The sequence below is a fragment of the Danio rerio genome, chromosome 3, assembly GCF_052040795.2.
Source record: "Danio rerio strain M-AB ecotype USA chromosome 3, GRCz13ab, whole genome shotgun sequence".
Taxonomy (NCBI): domain Eukaryota; kingdom Metazoa; phylum Chordata; class Actinopteri; order Cypriniformes; family Danionidae; genus Danio; species Danio rerio.
In genome coordinates this window covers 13,087,310-13,111,875 of record NC_141023.1, presented here as the reverse complement: position 1 = coordinate 13,111,875, position 24,566 = coordinate 13,087,310, and the positions used below count along the sequence as shown (strand labels likewise).

The window sequence follows — 24,566 nt, the reverse complement described above, 5'->3', positions numbered from 1 at the left end:
AGTGCGATGTTCCGACCCAACTGTGTTAACCGTATCAGCTAAACTCTCCCACTCTATATTTTTCTTTTGTTGTTAATTCCGGAGAACAAACTTGCAAATAACACCGCTTTTCTCCGATCTACCTCCGAAAGCAGCACCTCCAATTCACATTCTGTTCAAAGTTTCTCTTCTTGCTTGTTTTTGCCGTTGCTTTTTCGTTGGGTTTTGCCAAAGTAGAGTCATTAGCATATTCATACAGGGGAGGAGGCAGGGAGGGGTTTGTGCTCGTGCATGTTGCGCTCAGTTTCACGTTCATTCAGATGTACAAAAGAATATGCGTGAGATTCGGCGTACGCAGTGTTTCATACATCTGATTTTTTTTCTGCGTACGCACAGTTACAGCTTTGTGCGTACGCAATGTTTTGGTATGAATTCCACGCAAGTCTTCGTACATGAGGCCCCAGGACTCTTCCTAGAGCTGGCCGGCCATCTAAGCTGAGTGATCGGGAGAGAAGGGCCATAGTCAGGGAGGTGATCAATAACCCAATGGTATCTCTGTCTGAGCTCCAGCAGTCTTCTGTGGAGAGAGAAGAACCTTACAGAAGGACAACCATCTGTGCAGTAACCCACCAATCAGGCCTGTATGGTAGAGTGGCCTGACGGAAGACACTTTCCGCCTGGAATTAGCCAAAAGGCATCTGAAGGACTCTTAGACCATAAGAAACTAAATTCTCTGCTCTGATGAGACTAAAATTTAACTCTTTGGAGTGCTCTTGACCTCAGACTGGGGCGACGGTTCATCTTCCAGCAGACAATGACCCAAAGCACACCGCCAAAATATCAATGGAGTGGCTTCACAACAATTCGGTGAATGTGTTTGAGTGGCCCAGCCAGAGCCCAGACCTAAATCCTATTGAAAATGGCTGTACACCGCCGCTTCCCATGCAACCTGACAGAGCTTGAGAGGTACTGCAAAGAGGAATGGACAAATTTCTCAAAGACAGATGTGCCAAGCTTGTAGCATCATATTCAAAAAGACTTGAGGCTGTAAAAGAAAAGTATCTTCCAGTAGTTGGAGACATTTTGTAATCTATAAAAGGGGCACTTTAACTAAAATTAAAAACCGCCAATAAGAAACTATGCGGTAACGTGAAATTAAACAAACGCTATAATGATTTAAAACAACACCCAATAAATAATTTCAGCTAGATGCCAAATATTCTTAGATTTTTCAATACAATTTTATATGTAGTTTTTTTTATAACTTTAAATTAAATTATATTGAGACGCAAAAAAATTAGACAAAAAATATATAAACCTGACAAAACAAACATAAAATGACTAAAACTTCAAGAAAAATACAAAAAAAGCTAATTAATAATACTTTAATGTTATCTGAATGATACTACAATACGACATGTTGGTGGAACAAAACCCTAAACACATTTCATTAGGGAATAAACAATCATTAATGAAGCCAAATTGGAGATTTAAATGGATTTTTTAATGAACATTTCTGCAGTATGAGGACTTTCCATTGCATTCTGGCTGTTTAAATAAGCTGTCAAGTAAAAGTTCAGTGGAAATATATATATATATATAATAAATCAAATAATGAGCCTAAAATACACAGAAGTGATGTTTTGACTGCAGTGGAGGCCGGTCAGCTGGGATTTCTATATATCGGATGATGGTGTTACATCATTGTCACACTCCTCATGCAAAGACTCTTTTGTTTCCTCATAATTAATGGCTGAGCGGCGATGTGTGTGTTCAGGGTGTGTGTGTTCTGACTTAAATACACTGTAACAATGCAGAGATCGGGTCGTTTATGAGTCCAGTCGGCATATAGGGCTGTCGTACACCATCTGTAGGTTCACTTTGTGGCCCACCAGCTCTCGGATGTTGTTGATTCCGTACTTGATCATAGTGGGTCTAAAATATAGTGCAAAAGACAAACATATCAAGTCATCTCATTTTCTGAGCATCTGAAGCAGGGTTCCCACTCTATGTGAAATATATAATTCCCTGATTTTTCTTTGATTTTTTTTTATCAAATAAAAAGCTGCATTTCCTTGACCTACCCATCTTATGTTTTACTTAAGAACAACACTGTAAATTAACCTTTGTAAATTGACCATAGTAAATTGACCATTAAAACCAACCATAGTAAATTAACTATGAAAACTGACCATTGTAAATTGACTATTAAAATTAACCATAGTAAATTAACCACGGTAAATTGAACATTAAAACCAACCATAGTAAATTGACTATAAAAACTGACCATATTAAATTGACTATTGTAAATTGACCATAGTAAATTAACAATAGTAAATTAACCGTTGTAAATTGACTAAAAAACTCACCATTGTAAATTGACCATTAAAACAAACCATAGTAAATTAACTATTTAAATTAACCATTGTAAATAGAAAATAAAACTGACCATATTAAATTGACCATAGTAAATTAACCATTGTAAATTGAAAATAAAACTGACCATAGTAAATTAACCATTGTAAATTGACTATAAAAACTGACCACTGTAAATTGACCATTAAAACCAACCATAGTAAAATAACCATAGTAAATTGACCATAGTAAATTAACTATTGTAAATTGACCTTTGTAAATTGACTATTAAAACTAATCATAGTAAATTAACCACAGTAAATTAACCATAGTAAATTGACCATTAAAACCAACCATAGTAAATTAACCATTGTAAATTGACTATTGTAAATTGACTGTAGTAAATTAACAATAGTAAATTAACCATTGTAAATTAACTATAAAAACAGACCATATTAAATTAACAGTAGTAAATTAACCATTGTAAATCGCCATAGTAAATTAACCATAGTAAATTGACCATTGTAATTAAAATGCCAGGACTTGTCATTCATTTTTAGCACAGCAAAACAATTTGCTGCTTGATGTTGTGAACTATACTTTTCTTATCATATTTGATTGACGGTTGACAAGCGACAAACAAATAAAACACAGAAAAATAGACCAACTACAACAACAGTAAAATAATAATTAAAAAAATTATATTTTTTATCAATTTGAAATAATATTTTAATTGACAAACAAACATTTTTCCTGACTAGGACAAAAATATAGGTCCCACTTATTTATTCTTACTATTAAGTGGCCTTAACTACTAGGTACTTGCATTAAAATGTATTTATAATGTATTGCAGAACACTTCTGATGCTCTTGAGGTGGGATACAGGTAGGGTTAGGTGGTATGGGTAGGTTTAAAGGTGGGTTGAGGTATAAAGGAGGGTCAAACAATGTAATTATAAATAAAAATTCAGAATTAAATTAAAGAAGTAATTAGTTCATTTTTAGCATTATGTTAAAACATAATACATAATACATAATACATAAGCACACTATATTAAAGAATTTTATTAAATGCAAGTACATAGTAATTAAGACCACTTAATATGAAATGGGACCAAAATATAAAATTCCCAGACTTTCAATGTCTAAAAAAATTGATGATATTCCATATGTATATGAGAGTGTTAACGTACCTCTCCAAGGACAGACCCCAGGCAATGACTGAAACACCTTCAGGAAGGCCCATCGGCAGCAGCATCTCCGGCCTGAAGACCCCAGAGTTTCCCACCTCCACCCACTTCTTCAGACCTGAGGGACATTTGGACAGGCTCATGAGGCTAAACTGGGTCTGTGTGTTGGCTCTGTAGACCTTATTCTTTACATATGTTGGAACCTTATTGGCTCGAGACCTAGAGTCTCATTCACTTCTATAGATTTTTTGATGTGGAAACTTCAACGTGGGTTACTGCAAGAACACTCAGGACTTCCCTCATTTGGGGGATTTGTTTACTGATATAAAGAAACACTACATTCTCATTATATTGTATAAATTGAGCCTATTGTGCCCCATTTTACAAGATGTGAAATAGATCTCTAATGTCCCTAGAGTGTGTGTGTATGTGCAGTTTCAGCACAAAATACAGCATAACAAAAATTATAAAACTTTTTGAAACAGCCCTTTTTAGGTTTTAATCTTAATTGTGTCATTTTGGTGACTGTCACTTTAATTCAAATGAGGTCGTGCTCTTTTCAAAAAAGGGTGAAGATACAAATGCTTTTGTGTCAGCATAGTGGCAGATTCAAAAACAAGACTAAAGTCCTATGCTAATGAGGGAGAGATCATCACTAAGATCATCACTAAAATTGCCGGCAATTTTCCGGAAAGGTTGTATGTGTGAACAGGTCCTTTTTGAAAATACCGGTAAATTCGTTCTGGCTATTTCCCGGAAAGAGAAGTTGTAACATTACCGGCAATTTGCCGGAATGCTGCGCTGTGTGAACGCAGAAGGAAGATTCCCGTAATAAGCGCGTGCACGTCTAGAACGTGCTGACGTGAGACGTCTGCTTTAGCCAATCACAACAGTCAGACGCATTTACGTCCGCGCGGTTTGTGAGGATAAAAGCCTTTGAATATTTTTCCAGACACATTTAGCTGCTAGAAGTTAGTCAGATCACGTTTATATGTTCTTCTTAATGCCAACTGTGTAAATAATCATCGATGAGATGCTTATGATAAGCCGTTGTTTGTTTACCTTCAAGCTTTGCGTGCGCCTATGAGCGCCGCACACGCAGATTATGAACATCTCGACATGTGAAAGTGATCCTGCGAAAGTTGTTCACAATATTGATCATCCACAGAGTTTGTAATTTAGTCAAATGTTTACAAATACAAGCGCAGCCGTTTAAAGCTTATTTGTGGTGAATGATGTCAGAATTTACCGGTATTTTGGAATGGATGTGTGAATGCTCTTTTCCGGAAAATTTCCGTAACATCCTCGCCTGTGTGAACAGCGCTTTTTTCAATATACCGGTAAAGTCGTTCCGGAAATTTTCCAGAAATTTACCGGTATCACTGTGTGAAAGGGGCTAATGTCAATCAAAGTGATTCTGCAGACTGTTTTTTATCAAGTGTGATTATAAAAACCAAAATGTCTAGATTTTTAGCATTAGAAGTTGGTTATATTCACAGGCTGTTGCCACACAACTTTGTTTAAACCCCTTATAAAAGTGATTTTTACATAACGGGTCCCCTTTAAAGCTCAAACAGCAACATCACGCACTAAAGACAGTTGAAAGTATATTATATGTGCACTTAAAAAAAATATCTATTGCCTTCATTAGTTATCCTAAACATAGAAAAAATGCAGGTTATAAACAATTTCGTAATGTAAACACATGTACATTTACACATGTAAATAGCCATATTTTACCTTCATGATAACTGAAGACCTCCATGCTGGGTTCGGTGTAAGGGTTATACGCAGGCTTAAAGCGCAATTTTGTAATTCCTGAAATAAAAAAATTGAAAATTATATGTCTGAATTAGGAAACACAGACATCCAACACTGAGCAATTCACCAGGTTTACTCTTCACAAAAAGGTTTCATTAGTTAAGCTAAGCATGTTAGCTATTGTATTTAGTAACATGAACAATGAATACTACATTACAGTATTTATTCATCTTTGTTAACGGAAATGAAAATGCATTCATTCAGCATTAGTGTTAACCGAATCAGTGCATGAACTAAAGTAAACAAGCATAACTTTGTGTTTTAATAACGAATTAGGAAATGATTTAATTGACATTATAATGAAGTATTGCTCATTTTCAGTTCATGTCAATAAACAACCATGCTTATAGTAAAACGTATAGTAAATATCATGACTTAGAAAATCAGGATGTCTTTCTAAAGAGCTATTAGTCATATTATTCTTAAAAAAAAACACAGTATTTGGGGTTTGTAAGACGACTGTCCTTCAATATAAACAGTCTGCAAAGTTGTGCAAAATGGTGTATGGTAAATAAAGGTATTGTTTTCCAAAAAAAGGCTCTGAAATGCCTTGACCCTTAAACACCTACAGCTATTTTGTTTAATATATATATATATATATAGATAGATATTATTGTAATGTCATATGTCATATATTATTTTAAACAGGAGAACCTGAAGCTTCAATCTGTATCATTTAAAGGTCCAGTCTAAAATATTTTTGGTCCAAAAACATATGAACAGACAGAAAATATTCCAGAAATTTAAGAAAAACGTTTTTTAAAAAAAGTGGCATTTTCTCTAGTAGGGAAAATACTACGGATGTAACTAATAAGTGAAACTAGTGAACTATATACTTGTTTAAATAGGATTTATACTTGTGTATCTTGTTTTAAAAGCGAGCAGTCTCATACCTAGTTTGGTGAAGAACTGGTGCAGGACGCCCATGAGGTTTCCCAGTGTGAGGCCATAATCGGCCACCACTCCTTCAATCTGGTGAAACTCCGCCAGGTGCGTAGCGTCCAGAGTCTCATTACGGAAAACTCTGTCAATGGAGAAGTACTTGACCGGTGTGAATTTCTCCTGAGAGGATGAAATGTGAAACAATTGGCCGTCAAACCAGTACTCAAGTGTGTTTGTGTGTACAGGATTTGTCGGTTTATGAGGACACAAATTTGTATGATCTCACAGGTATTACAATGACAAGGGGTTAATAAGGACATAACAGGTGTACTTCTAAGTCAAGACTGTTAAAAATCATATTTGGGGTCTTTTGACATTCAAAATTTAGCCACATGAGAGTTGGGTTGTAGTTGGATTTTGCAGTATAAACCCCCAAAACCAACATGTGTGTGTGTGTTTACCTGCTGTGCAAGTTTATACAGCATGCGAGCGCTGACCGCCGTGGTGTGTGTTCGCAAGAGGTTCTTCTGAGCTTCTTCAATCTTCCAGTCGTATTTGTATCTTAAAATTGATTCGAGATGTTAAAACTACAGACATAAATTTCTGTTTATAAGTTTAGGGTGTGTAAGATTTAAATTAAAGTCACTTTTTTTACTTGAAGTTAATTAATTAGTAAAAAAAATATTTTATATCACACATTTGGGGTTGGAGTGAGATTTATACATTACATGAAAGCTAAATAAATCAACTTTATTAGTATCTTTATTATTTAAATCTGGAATCTGAGGGTTCCAAAAAATCTAAATATTGAGAAAATCACCCCTGAAGTTGTCTAAATTAGGTTCTGAGCAATGCAATTTTAGTAATTAAAGATTAAGCTGTGATACATTTACGTTAGGAAATTTACTAAATGTCTTCATGGAACATGATCTTTACTAAATATTCAAATGATTTTTGCCTTTTTTCAATACTTTTTCCCCATCACTGTTCCTGGAGGCACACCAACAGTACATATTTTAGATGTCTCCCTAATCTGACCCATTCACTTCAGGTTTTGGAGTCTCTTCTAAAGTTCTTATGAGTTCATTCAGGTGTGTTTGATTAGAATGAGGTTGAAAATGTTTACTGTTGGTGTGCCTTCAGGAACAGGGTTGGGAAACACTGTAATATAGTTTTTCTATTTCCTACAAATAAACCAATAGGAAAAAAAACTTTTGTAACATTATAATTGACTTTACCATCACTTTTGATTATTTCTGGATATATAAACTGCTAAATACAAGCATCATTAATTGATTTTTTTACTTACTGACCCCCAGATAAACATTGCAAATCAGTAAATAACCCATAAGCATGGCTGCTCTTACCCCTGTGAGCCATAACCTCCTTCAGAATGAACTTTCTTCACTCTCTCCAGATAATCCCGAGGAAACTCATGAGCCAATGCTGGATCTGACAAACACAAACAACCCCTTCAACACCAGAAACACACACGTGCTCTCAATTAAACTCCAGCAGAGTGACGAACAGACTCTTAATTTCTCACCGGAGATGAAGAAGGTGTCGTGCTGGTCTCTGGCGGGATGCTGCTGTGGCTGAAACAGAGAGTCGAAGTTCCAGAAGGAGCTCTCGATGAAGTTATTAGTGGGCATTTCAGTGAATCTGTGAACAAGGGACAAAATACTCATGAATATACTTGTAATATGACTTGAAACCGACAAAAAAAAAAAAATGAATCAAAACATTGTTATAGAGGTAAATGATTAGCCTTCAGTGGTCTATTAGTTACCTCCAAACACCAAACCTTTACTTCGCTTCAGAACTTTCACTCACAAATTTGCACAAAGCTACTGCCTGCAGTGTATGTATTTTAACATGCTGGAATCATATTAGATAGTGGAAGCTGCCCTCGAGGAAATGTATAACCATTGCTCCCTAAGGGTGCTTTCACACCTGTGAATCGATTCAGTTGTTCCGAAACGGGGATTCAAATTGTTACATTGTTGCTCTTTGCACTTGGTGCGGTTCGCTTTCACACGGCAAAAGTTTCTAAATGGAAAAAAGTAGCTAAAACAAGTCACGTGTGTGTAACTCTCCTCACATTGGTCAGAGTGGTGGCTTGGTGGTGTTTGACAAGGTGTGCGCGACGTGTCTGAAGAGTGAGGAGGGATGCAGTGGGCAGGGGAGAGAAGGGTGCGTGACGTATTTGAGGACCGGCAGAGAGACGCATAATTTCTGGGAGATTATCACTTGTTTGCGGGCATCCAGGAGTCTCTGTTCATTTGCGGGAAACTCACAAAACTTCCAGGAGACTTGGGATGTCTGGAATGACCTCCCGCCCTACTCATAATTCTCTCTATATATAGCTGTATGCCTATTACATGTCCATAAAACACTGTGATATAACCGGGCTCGGATCGTATCGATTTCTTACTACAATCGATCAGCTCCTTTCAATCGAGCCGAGACCACCTCAATCAAGGGATCTTGAAGCGATTGTTTGTGGATTCACATATGCCAAACGAACTGCGCTAACGAAACGGGTTCCGAAACAAAAAGTCTAGGTGTGAAAGCACCCTAAGACACAATTCCTGGTATAATGTTAATGTTGTTTTCTTGTGTTTACATGGATGAATATGGTCAAAGTGTAAATGCACATTACAGTTACAATCTTATTGCCACATTAAATTGTTATGATAACATGATATTGTTGCCTTCGGTGATTTCCTGAAGATAAATACTAAAAATAAAGCAACTGGAATAACTACAGCAGTCGTCATCACTGATCTCATATGAAGGAAGAGATCTCAGTGACGTATAATAATGTGTGCAGGTGTTGTAGTAGTGCCATCTCATTTCTTAGAGGTACATTTGAAGCCCTTCCCCTTCACACTCTGTTTCAAAGGACAAGGGAAAGGGGTAGGGGTACAAACAAATAGAATTGGGATTGGGCCCAAATCCAGTATTCCTTGGAGTGTTGTGCGAGTATGAAGGACTGACCCCATCTCCAGGAAGATCTGCCTGAACTGCGTGCGGACCTTCATGAGCGGGTGCAGGTGACCACAGTCTGGAGCAACACCCATCGCTTCAAAGTTATATGGTTTGAACTTCTTCTCCTTCCAGTTCCCACTGAAACACGGAGCAGAAAAAACAAGACATTACGCACTATACCACAATATACAGAACATTTTTTATCCAGAAGTCTTTTTTTCACCTGAAAGAGCTTTTGACTTGGGTTCCAAAGTGACTTACATTTCAAATTAACATTCATATATACTTTGTTTTGATCACAACACAGGTTAGTGGGCTTGACAAACCACCTGCAGGACACACAATCACTTTCTTCCATATGCACCACACACTTTATTGTCCTTGTACACACTGTAACTTTATGCTGTGTTCACCCAAGATGCGGATGAAGCATCAAGCACGAGTGATTCACATATTAAGTCTACTCAAAATGCGAATGGATATCCTGCGGCGCGATCTGCGCAAATGAGGCGGTATGAATGCCACGATTCTCGCAAATGAAGTGGCGCAAGTTTTGACAAATCGTTTGAGTTGGACAATCTTCAGTGGACATTCGCACTGCGTTAACCAATCAGAAGCTTGCTCTTGTAGGAGCGCAATTATGACGGAACGCCTGTTGTTGGTGTCCCGAGGGGAAATCCTGCTGCCGACAATGGACAACAGTACATCAAACTGGGCTCGGCTCAGTCGAAAGCACCGCTGAGAGCCTCCATCATCCAGGTATAGTTTCTGCAGGAGTTGATGAACTGAGCTGGGTGCACAACTGACTCAGACACAGCGGCAAATTAATCGATGCTGTTGTTCAATCCTCCCAAAGTACATAAACGCAGTTATATTCTCAATAAAATCCATGTTAGCCATTTAGCAACTAAGCTAGAGTCACCGAGCAGACAAAAGCCCTGCCCATGATGCAAATCCGCATCTATTGTGAAGTGAATTTGATGCGAGAATAAAGCGTCTGATGTGAACACAGCATTATAGGTTCCATTTGCAGTGTTTTTGGAATGCTGTACTTAATGAAAGCGACTGGTCTCCCTCTCACCTGGCGATCATCTCCGGGGTCAGTTCGGTCTCCTGTTTGGTGATGGTGGTACTGAAGCTGTTGCCTTTAGTGATCCAGTAAGACTTCACCGTCCTGAAGCAAAACGCAGACAGCAGAGGTTAATGACATCACACATACATTTGAGGACAAAATTTGAGGACAAAAGTAAATTAACACATTTTTCCCCAATTATTTCCCAACTGCTGATTAATGGAGATTTTTGTCAGCACATTTTTGCATATAATAATTTTAATAACAAATTTCTTTCGTCTTTGTCATGATGAAAGTACATATTTTACAAGAAATTAGTACTTAGTCTAAAGCAGCGTTTCCCAAAAGGGGGGTCCCGGCCCACAAGGGGCCCTTAGCAACCTCTATATGGGAGGTCACATCATATTTTTAAAACATTTTTAGCAGTGGACAATTAGGAGAACGATCATGTTGCCTTAGTTCACTTTATCTCCTGGCTGACCAAAAAACAGACAAATCTCTAATTCGTCCTCCACATAAAAGACAGAGTCTCACTTATTCACCGTCAGCAGCTAAAACTAATGACCCAAGCATACTGAACCCAGGAGAGGAAGCTCCAAACATTTTGGGTCACATCACTAGCAATACTGAAAACCCCAAGATAGTTACCAGAACTATGGTTTTATTTCATTTACTCGAAGCAAACAGTCCATTACCTGCGCCAAAGTTCTAGCTAACAAATGCATGAGACCGTCCAAATTAATAAGACATTAGCAGACGACTCATCCTTAACACCGCAGGTGTACCCAATACAAATGGCCTACTGATGTTTTGCTTTTATATTTTACATTAAGCTATTATTTCTGCATAAGCATATCTAGATATAGTAACAAACAAACCATTTTAGATTTGGCATACCTACTGCAAACTTATAATAAGATAATATCATTAAATGTGGAGGGGGCCTTACAATATTTTCCGGGGGAAAAGAGGGTCTCATGCAAAAAAAAAAAAAAAAAAAAAAAAAAAAAAAAGTTGGGAACCACTTGCCTAAAGTGCAATTTAAAGGCTCTACTAGGTTAATCAGGCAAGTAGTTGGACAAAAATAACTTAATTTGCTGGCTAATATTATTATCCTTAGCAGATTTAATTCCAGCCAAACTAATGGAGAGAGAGAATTTTGTGTTTATTGCCATATCAGCTTTTTTGATTGTCATGGCAAAAAAAAAAGATCAAGTGTACCACATTTTAAAAATAACACTTTTCTACAATTCAGGATCATTGCACCTTGTCTAATATGAGCACTTTTAAAGCACTTTCTAGGTGCATTTTCTTTTTTTTCTGTTTTACCACCAACTGTGGCAAAGTATGTATTTACGTAAATACACATACTTTATCACATTATATCAGATGCTATATGTTGCAGTATCCTATTGTATAGTATTCCAAGGAAAACCTTTGATGGGGTGTTTGCTGAAATCCTAATTCACATCCTAAATGTGTTCGCTATCGATCTTCTTAAATTTATATTGATTTTAATTGATGGTAATCTCCATGTTTTTTGTCTTCTCACACAGCTTAATCAAAGGCCGCAAATTAAAAAAAAAAAGGTATTGTTGAATTATGAAAGCAACACAATTACATTTTCAAGCACTTTCAAGCACTTCATCCAAAATCTAAACACTTTTTAAACCTTGAAAACACTTTATCAAAATTCAAGCATTTTCAAGGATTGCCAGCACCCGTACGAACCCTGATAATTATAAAAATATTCTACAAATTAAAAGTCATCAACAGCAATAAATAATACACAACATAAAATACAAAAACAATAATAATATAAGATACAAATCCAAATTTTTTAAAGGTTGACTTTTGATAAATATTGTACAAATTTAAAAGGATTCACAATCAAAAGTATTTGATTTAAAGTCTCTCCAGGTATAAATTTTGTCTGTTAACATAAAAAATTGGGCATTCCACAAGAATTAATAATACCAATAATATATATTTATGTTTTAATGCTGTATGAGCAGAATCGGCTATGTCAACATTGCTAATAAATATTCAGTACATAATTTCATCAACACACTGAAAGCAACAGTACTAAATAATATCTTTCAATTTAGTCAGTGATATATATCTTTAAAGTCTTCCAGGGACATTTTAAACATTCCCCTTATAATATTTTCTGAATAAAACTCTTACATCCTTTAAAACATATTTTGATAGAATAAATATGTTTTTTATAGTGAAAACATTAACATGTCTCTTCCCCTTCAATAAATAGTGGCTACGTCTCTTAAACTAATAGAAATAAGACTTTCTCTAGAAGAAAAAAAACATAATAGGAAATACTGAGAAAAATGTCCTTGCTGTTAAAACAGCACATGGGAAATATTTTAAACAATGACAATTTCAATGGAGGAATAATAACAATTGAGTCTTGAAAAATGAAACAAGAACATAAAAAATAGAGATCTAAATTTCCCATATTTGAAATACTACCAGATGAAGTGTTTCACATTCTGCAACAGCAGGTGAAGAGCATATATTAAAACCAAGCTATAGCGCCTCCTGCTGATCATGTAACGACACAACTGATAACCTAAACAACACAAACCTATCCCTACGCCCTATTCCCTTTATAGTGTTTATGCTCTGGAGTGACAAATTGAAGGGTATGAAGGGTGTAGGGGTAAAAAAAAAAAAAAAAAAAAAATAAAGTTTTTCTAAACTACCTAAAATGTATGATTGTATAATAGAACCTTATTATTGTTTATCTTTTTTTTATTAATAATATTTATGGCAGCACGGTGGCTCAGTGGTTAGCACTGTCGCCCCACAGCAAAAAGGTCGCCGGTTTGAGTCCCGTCTGGACCAATTGGCATTTCTATGTGGAGTTTGCATGTTCTCCCCGGGTTGGTGTGGGTTTCCCCCGGGAGCTCTGGTTTCCCCCACAATCCAAATACATGCGCTATAGGTGAATTGGATTAACTAAATTGGCCGTAGTCCATGACTGTGTGTGTGAATATGAGAGTGCATGGTGTTTCCCAGTGCTAGGTTGTGGTTGGAAGGGCATATGCTGTGTAAAAAAATATGCTGTAATAATTGGTGGTTCATTCAACCGTGGCGACCCCTGATAATCAAGACTATGCAGAAGAAAAATGAATAAATTATTTTTCTTCCTTTCTTTCAACGCAAGTTAACAATAACTTGTGTGTTGCACTTTTCTATTTGAACATGTGTGTGTGTTCTACCGCTTCTCTTTGGAATACACTTCTAAATCAACTTAACAATATAACCAGTAAACTAAGCATCATTGCCCTTTTTCTGCTCTAGTTAACACCCACAAAACATGGTCGGAACGTAGTGCCAGCTGCACTTTATTTATTTATAATTTATTTATTATATATATATATATTTATTTATAATTCTCATTCAGTTTAGAATTATTTATTTATTTAAAACTCTTTGTTGTTTTTATATACAGCTTTAATTCATAAATATTACAGTAGTTGCCTGTTATACAATCCTGTGTTATGTAAAATATTAGATTTACATTTACGGTTAAACTCCAAGCATCCTGTTTAATGATTTTAAGATAGAAAAGTGTCACTACCTTTATACATTAAATGAAACAAGTAATAATAAAGTGAAAACAACTTTAAAGGGCACCTAAGTTACCCCTTTTTCAAGATTTAAGATGAGTCTTTTATGTCTCCAGAATGTGTCTGGAAAGGTTCAGCTCAAAACATCCGTTAGATTATTTATTATAGCTTTCAGAATTTTGGCATGCTCTGAACCCTGCGAAGCTGTTTTTGTTGCCTGTGCCCTTAATGCTAGTTTCCCCTGTCCACCGTTCCTGGCTGTCAGAGTGTGCCTCAATCTCCTCCACGGCTGCGTCAGATAAACAGCACAGTGACAGACATGAAGGAAACAGATCTCACGTAACGTTTGTGAGAGATACTACAGTACAAACTTTCCCAATGATTATTTGATGTATTTGTTGTGGAGTTAATTCAGGCCTTTCTGCAATGATGAGTCACACGCAATGCTGTAACAAAGTTCACACAGACACACACACAGTGCACGCATTTAACTTTGCACTGTTTTTGTATGGCGAATGTTACAGGATACACGTTAATATCCACTGCTGCATGGATATTTATGGTAATGTACAATCATCATCATCCTTAGCGCGACAATCCATTACTGTATCCTGGCTGTCTTAAGTAATTTCCGCCAATGTTCTCTGTCCCGGGCAACTGCCCACCAATTCCTTAATCCTAAAACATTGGCGTCACTACTAATGCAGTCTCGCCATCTTGGTTTAGGCCTTCCTACTTTTCTTTTGCCTACCGGGTCAGTGCTGAAGTTTTTTTTAATGGCATTTTCAGCCATACGTATGATGTGTCCTGCGCACCTTAGCCTCACAAGTCTAATATATTTAACTATATCAATTTCCTTATACAAGGCTGCAAGCTCATTGTTGTGACGTATCCTCCATCGATTATTGTCTTTTATTGGGCTATATATATTCTCCTCAGAATTTTTCTTTCAAAAACAAAGAGCTTTTGTTCTATGGCTTTAGTCATTGTTCACGTTTCTGATCCATAGGCCAGGACTGGGCGAATCAGGACTTTATAGAGGGTTATCTTAGTCTGTCTAGGCAGTGAACGGTTCTTCATGTACTTCATGAGTCCGTAATAGCTTTTATTTGCAGAGGCAAGTCTCTGTATCACTTCTTGATTTAGATCGTTGTTTGTAGTAATCACTGATCCCAGATACTTGAACTTATTGACCTTTTCAAATATATAATTTCCCACTTATATCGTTGGGTTGGTCTGGCGGGCATCACTGGTCATATACTTCGTCTTGCTTCGTTAATGTACAATATAAACCTGATTTAACGCCCAAAAACTGGGATTGAAGTGTCTTTTATAATTGTACTGACACGCGGCTGTGGTGATAATTAAAAGAGACTTATTGTGTTTATATCACCCCAATATGACTGTGGACACACTATATCGACACACAGTCCTGTCCAAACAGCTTACAAAGCATTTTGATCATAGGTGCCCATTAATGCTCATTGTTACACAAATTGAAATACGAAACACTTCCCTGTGCAAAGCATCATCAAGGGCATCATTAGTTTTGAACAACACTTCAATATGGCAGACATGTTTGTTTTCACTCCATAGTGCCCTTTGTAGTGCTCTTCGTTCAAAACATCCTGTAACTCTGCTATGTTTTAAATGAAAGACTGAAATCTTACACTTCTGCCAGCAGTTTGCGTTTCTTCAGTTCGTTCTTCTCTTTCTCCTCCAGTTTTGCCGACTGTCCGTTCTGCACCAGCTGTAGTTTGTCCCGTACTGTATCCTCGATGCTTTCCACCTGAAACGCACACGCAAACGCAACATTATAGGAACATTCAGGCAGATTTCTGCTTGTTTGTTTGCAGATTTATTGCCACATCAGCAAGTTATGGCTATTTCATGGCAAGATTAATATAGATAGAAACATATTACATAATAGCAACATCATAATCCAATAAGAGAGGATAAAGAACAATCGTAATATCAAACATTAAATAAATAAGTAATTGAAACTAGATAAATAAAACATTTTACATTCAAATTGTATCTGCACTATTTGTGTATACTTCTATATTCTTATTCTTCTTGTTTTATTGTTCGTTTATTTTTGTATGGCGTCCTTGGGTTTCCAGAAAGGCACCTTTAAATAAAATGTATTATTATTATTATAAAAACATTAGGAATTATTTTTATGTTTGATTTATAATAAATAACTTAATTTTATTACATAATTAATAACATTTCTTCCCAGGGGACACGTTCTTAAAAGCAGGCAGATATGTGAGCTTGATTCATTATGTGTGCAGTGTTGTGTGTAACTCACCGTCCTGAAGACTCGTGGTCCTCCCTCGTGTGCTTTATCCAGACGGATCCATTTGTTGGACATGGCTTTGCTGAAACCGACCTTCCCACTCGCCATTTTCTGGAAGAAACATAAGATCCAAATAATGATTTGGGCCTGAATCTATTTTACACAATGTCAGAGATGTATAAAGTACTAGAGACCCAGACTTAAGTAAAAGTACAAGTGCTCTATCAAAAAAGTGACTTGAGTTGAAGTTGATGTGCTCTTTAAGCACCATACTTAAGTGGAATTATTAAAGTATTCAACATTTTTGTACTTGAGTATTGCCAGTAGTTTATTCTAAAATTTACTACTCAAATACGGAAAGTAAAAGTACAAGTATTGTTACGTCCCGTGACTGTTTTATTTTTGTTTCTATTGACCTTATTGTAAAATGCGGAAGTGCGCCTATTTTCGCGATTGTCTTAGAACTTCCGATTCAGTCGCCTATGGGAGAAATGCAAGGAATAATAAACGGCACAAAATGGCCAAACAACTTGCTCAACAAACAAATGTTTGCATGACTACACAGACCAAGTAGCATAATATAATAAGAAAATATTAAATTGCAACATCAAGCAGAGTAACGAGCAGTTGTTAACGTCAAAAAATGAATGGAAGTGAATGTGACCGGAAGTTGCGAGACAAAAAGATTCAAATGGCAGCGCCCACTCGTCAGCTGAGAATAAGGTGAATATTGCAGTTTTTTTCCTTTGTTTTTTGATTACTTTTGTTTACAGATTAATGCCACCTGAGTCCAATCTGCACAGCTCATCTATTGGGCTTTAAAGACTGGCTGCAGCCGACCAGAAGGCCATGGAGAGGGAAGACGACATGTCTCATTTGAGCTGCTCCAGTCCCAGATACCAGGGGCTTATGACTTCTATTTGTATTTGACTTCTATTCATTTTTATAATATGAACTAAGTTGCTGGTATGAGTAAGGTGTGGGGTGTTTTTTTATTATTTTAAAACCTTTTTCTCCTGTTTTGGTGGGTGGGCAGGGAGAAAGGGAAGTAATATGTATTTTCTTTATTTCTCTTTATTTTATTAGGCAAGTTAGTTTGTCTTAAATTAGTTATTGGGTGTTATTTTGGACCCCCATATCCTGAGGTATTATTTTTGTTTTGTATTGTTTCTTTAAAATTTAAGATACATTATTTCATTTGATCACACAATAAATCAATGCTTGCCTGATGGTGATCAGAATATTAAGAAGGTGTTGACTGTTGATTCTGGGTCAGGAAGCGGTACTCTCCCCTCTTCCTTCATTTGTTCGTTCCTAGCTGTGTTTTGCCTCTAGATTTAAGTGGGAACGTAACAGTATTGTGTTATGTAGTTATTTAAATAAGTAGTAAACGTGATTGAGCAGAACGAAAAGAAACATGGTTTACGATTAACACCATTCAGAGCGACACAGCCTTTATGATAGCCAGCTAGTTAACGCTAAGTGAACATCGCAGCATGTTATGAACCGCCTTCAGCTAACGTTAGTTAAGTTATCTAGCACTTACGGATAGCTCAAACTGCTGTGTTTTGTATTATATTATTTTATTCTTAACTTATGTTTCTTCAAATTCGACGGTGAATTTTTGAAGGCCTTCATCTCGCATTATCTTTCAGGAGGCAGAGTATGCACGTCATTCCATATGAATTGTCCTTCAGTCTGACAAATGCAAACATGGACTCTCAGGGCCACGGGAGGTCTTTTTCCTCATCGCCACGAACAGTTGAGGGAGTTGAAGGTGGAATTTCTGGGTTTTCCATGTTGAAAACAAACTAAAGCGCTCTCGATGCAGGCAGGCAGCGCTGTCTTCTTTGATCATCTGAATGATGACGAGCGAACTTATTCAAACCTGTGACAGAGCAATCTGCTGCTCTGGCAATGATAATGTGGGTTTGGAATAATTCGTAAAATTTTTATAATCGTAATCGGAGTAAAAGTATTAAACTCATGGAAAATATGCACTAAAGTAAAAGTGGAAGTAGGAGAAAAAAAACAATACTCCGGTAGAGTACAGATACAGCCTTTTAGTACTTAGCTCTACTTCATTACTCTACATCTCTGCACAATGTGGTGATCGACTCAATTGATGATCCACAAATGAATAGCTAGTAACTTTGGCTGAGAAACTACCACAAAAGAAAATGATATGCATCCAAAGGGCCTTTTTTTGGTTTTAAGCTGCATCTATTTACATCTATATTTACAGACCATTTATTGGAGCAGTATATTTGTTCCAGATTTGGTCTTCGGTACTGACTAATCTAATGTATATGCACAAATACAATATTGTAAAGCATCTTATAGAAAATATATAGTGCTCAAAATAATTGAGCCGTTTATATTGAGAGATAAAATGATATACTCTGTCTATTCTGAAATGTTGGATTTTGTCTGAAAAGAAACATACTGATTAGCAAGGCAAAAAAATAAAATAAAAAAGTGTGTAAATCCAGTGCTCAGCATAAATGAATGCAACCCATTTCAAAATAAATCAAATTAAATCACTTTTATTGTCACATCATCAGCAGCAGGTGTGGTGTAGGCGCTGGCTCCAGTCCAGACAGTACAAAATACAGAAAGTGCAAATACAACAACATACTCTAAATAAATAAATAAATAAATAAATAAATAAATAAATAAATAAATAAATAAATAAATAAATAAATATATATATATATATATATATATATATATATATATATATATATATATATATATATATATATATATATAAATTAATAATAATTAAATAAATATATATAAAATAAATATTTTAAATCAATTTCTCACTGAATAAAGGTAATATATTTTGGTTCATTTAAACAAAAAACAAAACCGATTTATTTAATGCATATATTTATTAAAATAATATAGTCACTAAACATATTTAGATATTGAAAGATAACACATTTAAATTAAAATTGGCAGTTGTTAAATTGGCATTCATGTGAATTATTCCAATGATTCGCATAATTGCCAATTTAACAACTGCCAATTTTATATTGTCCTGATTTTTTTTCTGGAGCCAGCACATAAGCTTTTCACTCCTCACAGCACCCGTGCTGCTCATGATGTGACAATAAAATTGATTTGATTTGGGAAAGAAACTACAAGCTACAAAATTTCAACACATTTTTTTTTGTAGTTTCAATCAAACTACAAAATTTATACATTTTTTGTTTCTCTTGAATTCTGGTCTTTATACATTTCATATTTTTCCTTAACTAACAAATAAATTTGGAGTTGGTTCATCTCTGTTTGCAGAGTTATTTCATTTTACTTTGTTATAAACAGCAGACACGTGCAAAAGGGGGATTTGGGTGCTCGAGCACCTGCCCTTTTTTTTTCTCGAAGAGACCGTTCCCCCTCTTTTGCACACGGATCCCCTATCCGCAACACCCACAATGCTCTTCGGCTTCGCGATCATCCTGTGCCTTAATCGTTAACAAGCACCGGTTTTGCCTTCAAAATCTATTTTAACTTAAACAACCAACTTTCTGTGGTAAAGTAATTGCCATGTGTGCTATTCTACCATGCTGCTGAGGAGTAGAGGATGTTTGTTTAGCACAGAATGATGAAGCAATGTCGCTCGAAGATTATGTAAAAGTCACATGAAATCCAACATAACCGTTCACACTGCGGCTGCATTGCAAAACATCAGATCTGTGTCTGATTTAAGACTACATATGAAAGTGGCACAAATCTGAACTGTAAAGATCAGATTCCATGCGGTTTGGGCTGTTCGCACTGTCATTACCTGAGTCACATGAGGGGGGAAATAAATCCTATTCGGGCCGCGTTTACCTGCAGTGTGAACGGAGCCATATATGCTGAGCACTGTATATCTCTACAATAGACTATACAGTGGAAGAAGTATTGAACACGTCACCATTTTTCTCAGTAAACATGGACTTGAAATTTTCCCCAGATGTTGGTAACAACCAAAGAAATCCATATATGCAAAGAAAACAAATCTAATTAGTTTACAAATTAAGCTGTGTGTAATAAAATGAAATGACGCTGGGAAAAAGTATTGAACACATGAAGAAAGGGAGGTGTAGAAAGGCAGTGAAAGCCCAGACAGCAGCTGAAATCTCTCAGTAGTTCTTCAGCAATCCTCTGCCCTTCCTAAGTGTAAATCAATATGTGCTGCTTCTGTCAAATATCTACATTAGCAGGGTGATGAAGATGAAACCAGGGTGAACATTTCAGCAAGACAATGATCCAAAACACAGCCAAGGAAAGTCTTATATGCTTTTAGAGAAAGAAAATCACGCTGTAGAATGGCCCAGCCAATCACTTGACTTGAATCCAATAGAAAATACCAAATAAAGCTCAGATTTGTTAAACGAGACCCACAGAACCATCAAGATTTTTATGCTGTATTCACACCAGACGTGGAACGCGCAGATAAATCACGCTATTCGGCGTAAATAGCCGCGTGAACATTTGAGTTTACTCGCTTCACACGCGCGTCAAACACCGCTTCATTCGCGTTTCAAATTCACATCAGAACAGACGCGGATTCGCGTGATGGGCAGGGCTTCTGTCTGCCCGAAGACTCTAGCTTCATAGCTAAATGGTTAACATGGATTTTATGAAGAAAATAACATTGTTTATGTGCTTTATGAAGACTGAAAAACAGCGTTGATACGTTTAGGGTCGTGTCTGAGTCCACTACATGCTTTCAGAAGTGCATCCAGCTCTGTGAGTTTACAAACTCCTCCAGAAACTTAACCTGGATGACGGAGGCTTTGAGCGGTGCTTCTGACTGAGCCAAGCCAAGTTTGATGAACTGTTGTCGGTGAAGGCTGGAGGATTTCCCTCGGAACACCGACAACAGGTTCTACATCACAATCACGCCCCCACAAGAGCAAGCTTCTGATTGGTTAACGCGGCGCGAATGTACGCTGAAGTTCAGATTTTCAAAATTGAGATATTCGCGCGAAACTCTCGTTAAGTGCGTCAAACGCGCAAAACGCTCAATTCACCCCGCGCCATTCGCGCAATTTGCGTCATTCGCGCCGCGCCATTCACGCATATCGCGCCGCAGGATGTCTATTCATGCGTTTGCATTGACTTAACATGTAAATCACTCGCGCTTGACGCACGTGCCGTATCTGGTGTGAACGCACTCTTGTTAAGGTCTGTGGAAAACTCACACCTGAGCGATTCATGTGACTTCATTCTCCATATGAGAGGCGTCTTTAAGCTACCATCAACAAAACTGTCTTTTAAATAAAGTATAGAAATACATTGCAGTAGTTCAGTGCTTTCTCATTGTCACTGCATTGTACACACAACTCATTTTTCAGATTTGTTTTGTTTGTATTGTTTGTGTTTTTACTAAAATCTGGTTCAATTCCAAGCCAACAGCTCCTTTAGAATTATTATTCCCAGAAAAAAACATGACATGTTGAATACTTTTTCCCCAGTTGTAGATGTGTGTCACGGGGTCTCACCATGAGCTGGTTTTGTGGCAGCCCCTCAGCCGGGATGGCGTTGAACACTCTGGCTTCATGACTGCCCTGCTCCGCGATCTCACGACCCTCTCCTGTCAGCTCCCAGTGTTTGGAGGATTTCTGCTCAGCCGAGATCACCTGAACACATTCAATTCAATTCAAGTTTATTTGTTTAGCGCAGCTCACAATAATTATTGTTTTAAAGCAGCTTCACAAAAAGGTGCACGTTATTGCATCACAATCAAATTCTGAAATGTTTATTTACCATAACTTTATTAGTCACTAACAACTTTAACTGTTCAAAGCCGCTAGTTACTAGTTAATTAGGTAAAGTTATCATACATAAACATAGTTAATCTGCAATTATACAGTATATAGGTAATGTCTGTGTGTACATGTTCAATGAAGTGTATTTGTGCATTAAGCGTGTGTCTACAGGTCAACCAGTTCAACACAATCATGCATTTATACAACAACTATATACCTCCTGATACCCAATAATAATAACCTCAGAGAAAAATTTCAAGCGGGATGTGAAAAAACGCTGAAAAAAAAAAAAGCAATTAGTTTAGGTTTGAATTAATGAGTATATTATTGTGTGTTTCATCATTCTGCACTGCAGAATAAAAAGCGATCAGATACTTTTCTACAAAAGCGAGTAATAAAACACTCATTTAATACAGTAAGTCGCTTCATATTTATTTCATATTTACTGTAATTGCACTCACATAGTTTATTTACTTAACTTTAAGGCACAGGTGGATAAAATAAAGGTAGATATAGACAGATGGACTGATGGATAGATTAAAGAGAGATAAATAGAAAGAATATATATATATGGATAGACAAACAGACAGAAAAAATTGAATACAATAGAACGATAGAAAGAACGGTAGATAGACAGACAGACAGATACATAAAGATAGAACGACAGACAATTGATAGATAGATAGATAGATAGATAGATAGATAGATAGATAGATAGATAGATAGATAGATAGATAGAAAAAAAGATAGAAATACAGACAATTAATAGACAGACAGACAGGCATTATCAGCTGTAGAGTCAGGCTTGCTGGTGTTTAAGATCAGCATTTATTCCTGTGTTGTCGTTTGTGTAGTGAAACGGTTGGTACTGTCAGCTTAGCCGCAGTGTCTCTGCTGTTGCATCAGTCAGTCAGCGGTGTGTGTCTGTGTCTGATCCCCTCACCTCTCCCAGCGCCTGCAGGCTCTTCACGGCGCCCACGACGAGCTGATGATCCACGCCGAGAGCCGCGGACACATCCTGGCTGTCCACCCCGCCGTCCAACTGCTCCACCCGCTGCAGCAGCGCTTCTAAAAGCCCGGTGTCAGCCATGCTGGAGTCGCCTCGCGTTCCGAAGGGGAAGCGGACATGACGTCACGACAACCGTAAACACGGTAACAAAAGCGCATGCAATTATTCTACCGTAAACGATGAAGAGCGGCTCAAGTCATACACGTTTTTAGTATATATGTTATATTAATAGTATATGGGGTTTCAATCGGTCCACAACCTTTATTAAATAAAATAAGAGCAGATGTGTTGAACGTCCGTTTTAAATAACGAGCAACTATTTAGCTTTTATTCGAAAGCAGCACTGTACTTAGCCTATATACCCAGGTAGCAAAGAATTCTGGCTCAGATTTGGCATAAATCTGGCACAGCAGGCATTTTTCCGGCACTGGCATACAGCATATGGGCCAAACATGGCCCTGGTTTGGCAGAGGTGGCACTATCTTTAAGGCAACATATTATGTCTAATATAGCTAATTTATATTTAATATATAATTTTACGCAACTGAATATTAGAATATTATGCAATCAAAATATAATAGTCCCATTGACTTGTGTTAACCAGTGTCTACAAAGACACATAAGCATTTTTTAATGACACTGTGTTTGTAATAAAATCCTTTATTACAAACACCACACGTTCCTTAAACATTTTGGAAAAAAAATTTTTTAATAAAAAATAAAGGCCCACCATCCCATACGAAAGTATGATGAAGAGGGACAACACCTTTAACACAGATCGCCATACAGAGGGAATAAATGTGGAACTTTATTGTGCTTTAATTTTAAAACCACATAAAGATCCTTTAATAATTGGAGACCAATCACATTATCACACCTTGATTATAAAATCTAATCCCCGGTTTATGCCACTATATTAAAAAATGGTTTTACAAAAAAAATGGTGACATAATAAACGAATCCCAAACTGGTTATATGGCTAAACGCCATAGTAGTTCAAATATTAGACTGGTCCTAGATTCATTCATTAATAATATTCATTCATTCATTTTCTTTTCGGCTTAGTCCCTTTATTAATCTGGGGTCGACACAGCGAAATTAACCACCAACTTATCCAGCATATGTTTTACACAGCGAATGCCCTTCCAGCTGCAAACATCCACACACTCATTCACAGACATGCACTACAGCCAATTTAGCATACCCAATTCACCTATAGCGGATGTGTTTGTACTGTGGGGGAAACCAATGCGAACACTGAGAACATGCAAACTCCACACAGAAATGCCAACTGACAGAGCCAAGGCTCAAACCAGCAACCTTCTTGCGGTGAGGCGAAGTGCTACCTGCTGTGCCACCATGATGCCCCAGTACTAGTTTATAAAGAATTTGTAAGTTTAGAGGCACTTATTTTGTTCCTTGTTTTTTATAAGGCATTTGACACAATTTGACAACTGATCACCAGTTTCTGTGCAGGGATTTCGCTATAAGAGACTTTTTTTTTTTCTTTGTAGGTTTTGGCATGTTTAACGTGTGTGCCAATTTTCATACGTGCACATGAATTGTACCTCAGTGACCACAGCATCAAATGTGCATATTAGCCGGTG

At 36.8% G+C, this 24,566-nt stretch overlaps 1 protein-coding gene across 2 annotated transcripts; it reads right to left on the bottom strand.

The window, feature by feature from the left end:
- Positions 1-1,461: 1,461 nt before the first annotated feature.
- On the bottom strand, positions 1,462-23,082 carry farsa (phenylalanyl-tRNA synthetase subunit alpha). Of its 2 annotated transcripts, none has more exons than XR_015480039.1 (13): positions 22,894-23,049; positions 21,684-21,821; positions 16,195-16,293; positions 15,551-15,669; positions 10,300-10,392; positions 9,228-9,356; positions 7,774-7,889; positions 7,595-7,679; positions 6,689-6,788; positions 6,239-6,407; positions 4,899-5,342; positions 3,528-4,191; positions 1,462-1,914 (listed from the first exon to the last, which is right to left on the bottom strand). XR_015480039.1 is itself a non-coding variant. In NM_001045295.2 (13 exons), the coding sequence occupies exons 1-13, from the start codon at positions 23,038-23,040 to the stop codon at positions 1,809-1,811; spliced, it is 1,494 nt and encodes a 497-aa protein (NP_001038760.2). In that variant the 5' UTR covers positions 23,041-23,082; the 3' UTR covers positions 1,462-1,808. The 2 variants fall into 2 exon arrangements, 1 of the variants encoding a protein (NP_001038760.2); NM_001045295.2 differs by having other exon boundaries at positions 3,528-3,642; positions 5,265-5,342; positions 22,894-23,082.
- Positions 23,083-24,566: the final 1,484 nt, after the last annotated feature.